The sequence below is a fragment of the Drepanopeziza brunnea genome (assembly GCF_022702325.1).
Source record: "Drepanopeziza brunnea f. sp. 'multigermtubi' strain 214-2 chromosome Unknown ctg1, whole genome shotgun sequence".
In the NCBI taxonomy this organism is placed as follows: domain Eukaryota; kingdom Fungi; phylum Ascomycota; class Leotiomycetes; order Helotiales; family Drepanopezizaceae; genus Drepanopeziza; species Drepanopeziza brunnea.
Window position 1 is genome coordinate 203,773 of NW_027094064.1, and position 3,360 is coordinate 207,132.

Consider the following 3,360-nt stretch of genomic DNA (forward strand, 5'->3'; position numbering starts at 1 on the left):
CTCTCCCGTGCTCCCCGTGCTCTCCGTGCTCTCCCTATTCTCACAGATGAGTGAAACTCTAACCCCTCGTATGATCCCGGGTCGAGACAAACAAGAGGGCAAAGAGAAAGAGATCTTCCTGGGAGATATTATCCTCAATGCCACAGGTCGTGCCAGATCTTGGTCGGGGCGCTTCCCCCAATGCCACGGTCGCCGCTACTCCCTCCTCCTTCATATTCCATTTGCTCTCCGTCGCTCGGGTCCAATGCCTCGAATTTCGTTTCTCATCTTCCGGGCCTGGACACCTTTTGCATCCTTACATATCCTTTGCTGCCTCGACTGGGAGAAAGCCAATCCTCCATTTCCTTCCTTTCCTTTTCTCACTTCCCTATCAGCAGCACACGAGGACACAGGACAGGCAGGACAAGACGTGATCGCGGATCGCGCCGACGCTACACCATGGTTTCTCTCCTCACCCAAACCAAGGCCCGTATCCCGTGGCTCACAGCAATCGGCTCCCTCTGTCTCATATGGTCGCTCTGGTCTCTGGGCATAGGACTGAATACTGTCCCAACGCATCTGCTGAATGCAAGTTCCTCTCTCTCTCTCTTCGCATCTCCTGTTCCGTTCGCTTGGATGAGCAAAGCTGATTGTGATGACAGAAGACACCGTCACAACGCCCCTCCGGTCACGTTGGCTCAGCCCCAGCAGCAGTCGCTGGACCCATCCCAGTAGCTACCCCCACGGTCCCTAAATTCCATCCCTTTGATTCGATCCGCGACCATCTGGACGACAGCGACTTCGTCTCGGACCGGCCCCTGATCCTGTACGCCTTCTTCGAGACGGAGCTCGCCAGAACAAACCTCGAGTTCTTCCTTCGCCACGCCATTCACAACGAGGCCGACTTTCTCTTCATCCTCAACGGCGAGACTGATGCCGAGTCGCTGCTGCCGGTAGCGGGGAATGTGCGATTCCTGCACAGGGAGAATGACTGCTTTGACTTGGGGGCGTTCGCGGAGGTGCTTACGACGAATGATCTATACAAGAAGTACAACAAGTATATCATGATGAACAGCAGTATCCGGGGTCCTTTCTTCCCGTACTGGGCTACGGATTGCTGGAGCGAGCGGTATTTGAGCAAGATCACGGCGGACACGAAGGTATGCAATTTGGTTTTCCCCCTTGCTTCCTTCCACCCCACACTCGACTGGCTGACGGTAGAAAATTACAGCTCGTGGGCATGACCATGAACTGCGTCCCTCGCGTCCACGTCCAGTCTATGATCTGGGCTACCGACCGCGTCGGTCTCGAGGTCCTGCTCTTCCCCTCCGAAGCCCTAATCGCCAAATACAAGGACGTTCTCGGCGATAGGGATCACAAACCGGTCCCGAAGATGAAAGTCCCCGGAATCAACTCTTGCCCGCACGATTACTGGGACGCAGTCGCGATTGAGGTGTACGCGACCGGTCTGCTCCAAACAGCCGGGTACAAAGTCGACCCGATAATGATAGCATATCACAGCAGCACGCATTACGAGCAGGAGTGCCAGGGCGGCCATGACGTGCAGGGCCACGGGAGATACTACGGCATGGACATCCATCCGTACGATACTATTTTCATCAAGACGAATCGGGGTAACGATCCGCTTGTCTTGAAAATGCTGACTGAGTGGACGGATCAGTGGGGGTACACGAGTTTTGAATCATGCAAGAAGGCGTACGCGGGTGGTGCGACGGCCGAGACGAGGGGAGAGGTTACTAAGGCTGGGATGGTTAACGTGGCGTGATGATGGAATGCGGACAGGACTGACTGTTGGAGCCAATACATAAAAACCCGGCGACCTGGCAACGAATGTCCAGATATGGATGCGGGGGAAGGGGAGGTGAAGGCAAGGCACGGCGTTCCTTTTTGTAAGCATTTAGCGGCACGGCGTTACAGAGGGCATGGAGGGATCGGCAAGTCATGTTTCGCCCCCGTGGTCTACTCGGAAGTCTGTTCGGAAGGACGAGTAATACTGCTACTCGCACCGGAGGGGGTTTTTTGTTTTTGCCATTTTTCTTTCCCCTTGCAGAAGTGTACCTGTGTATGTATCTACGTACGCTGTTGCACGACGGCTCGCTGTTGTGCAGAAGACGAAGACGAAGTCGAAGAGCCAGAAGACGAAGAAGAACAAGACGACGAAGAAGTAATAAGACAGGTTAGATTAACAGAAAAGCCTGTCTGCTTGCAGGGGGGGGATCATCTCCTTCTCAGTCAAGCAAAGCGAGGTCGAAAGGATAATAGATTGTATTGTATTGCCGCGCGCGCGCCCTGTTCTGCCCTGCTCCTCGGTCTCTGCTCCTCTTCTTCACTTGCCGCATGATTGTGTGCTGGTTGGTTTATTGGTTTTTGGTCGGTTGGTTCGTTGGTTGGTTGGTTGGTTTTCGCTCTCTCTGTTTGGTAAATGGTGCAAATGGGATGGATGGATAAGTGGGTGGGAGAAGAGGAAATGGGGAAGTTAAGCTGCTGGTGGATGGATAGATTTACAGATTGATTGATTGATTTATGGATGGATTTATAGATGAGGGATGGATAGATGAGGGATGGATAGGTGGATGGATAGATAGACAAGAGTTTGACTCTCTTCTGTTTCTTCGTTTTTCTTTTTATCTGACTTGATTTGAATTTTCATCTTGCTTTTACTTTACTTTATGGAGTTCGTAGTATAGTACCGTACCGTATCCAGCGCGCTGACCTTTTTTACCTGCGGGCTCTTGGGACCAGTCAGGATATGCAAGTGTTCGACCGTAGGTCAAGCGAGTGTCCCATTTCATTTAATAGTGGGACTTGACGCCGCCACTTTTGGGGCCCTTCCCTAAAGTGGGCGGAAAAAATTATGTCCCGCTTCAAGCTTCAGCGTAAAAAAACGACTAAAAACATTGATAATCTAATATAATATTTTCAAAAAAAAAAAAAAAAAAAAAGTTAAAATCTCTCTAGCGTTAGTTTTAATCTTAATTAAAAAAGAAGAAAAAATTCTTTTTTTCCGTCCTTGTTTTTTTTTCTTTCTTTTTCTTTTTTCCTTTTTCTTCTTCTTTTTCTTCTTCTTTTCTTTTTCTTTTAAATATATATATATATATATATATATATATATATATATATATATATGAGATTTAAATAGCTAAGCTTATTATAGATTTTATTCTTCACTTTTTCGCTTTTTTTTTCTTCTTTTTTTTCTTTAATTCTTAAGACTTTAATCTCTTATAAGTTCAGAATAATATATATATACGTACGTATTTACTTATTTATTTACTTACTTATTTGCTTTTCCTTTTTTAAATACTTTCTATTATCTATTTATTTTAATTCACTTAATTATTTTACTTTTTCGTTGCGCTG

At 47.6% G+C, this 3,360-nt stretch overlaps 1 protein-coding gene across 1 annotated transcript; it reads left to right on the forward strand.

Annotated features, from left to right (window-relative positions):
* Window positions 1–438: 438 nt before the first annotated feature.
* L3040_000042 (uncharacterized protein) lies at window positions 439–1,765 on the forward strand (the record flags this gene model as incomplete). The annotated part of the gene is made up of 3 exons (XM_066154995.1): window positions 439–567; window positions 642–1,139; window positions 1,211–1,765. 3 exons carry the CDS (start codon window positions 439–441, stop codon window positions 1,763–1,765), a joined length of 1,182 nt encoding a protein of 393 aa, XP_066013063.1.
* Window positions 1,766–3,360: the final 1,595 nt, after the last annotated feature.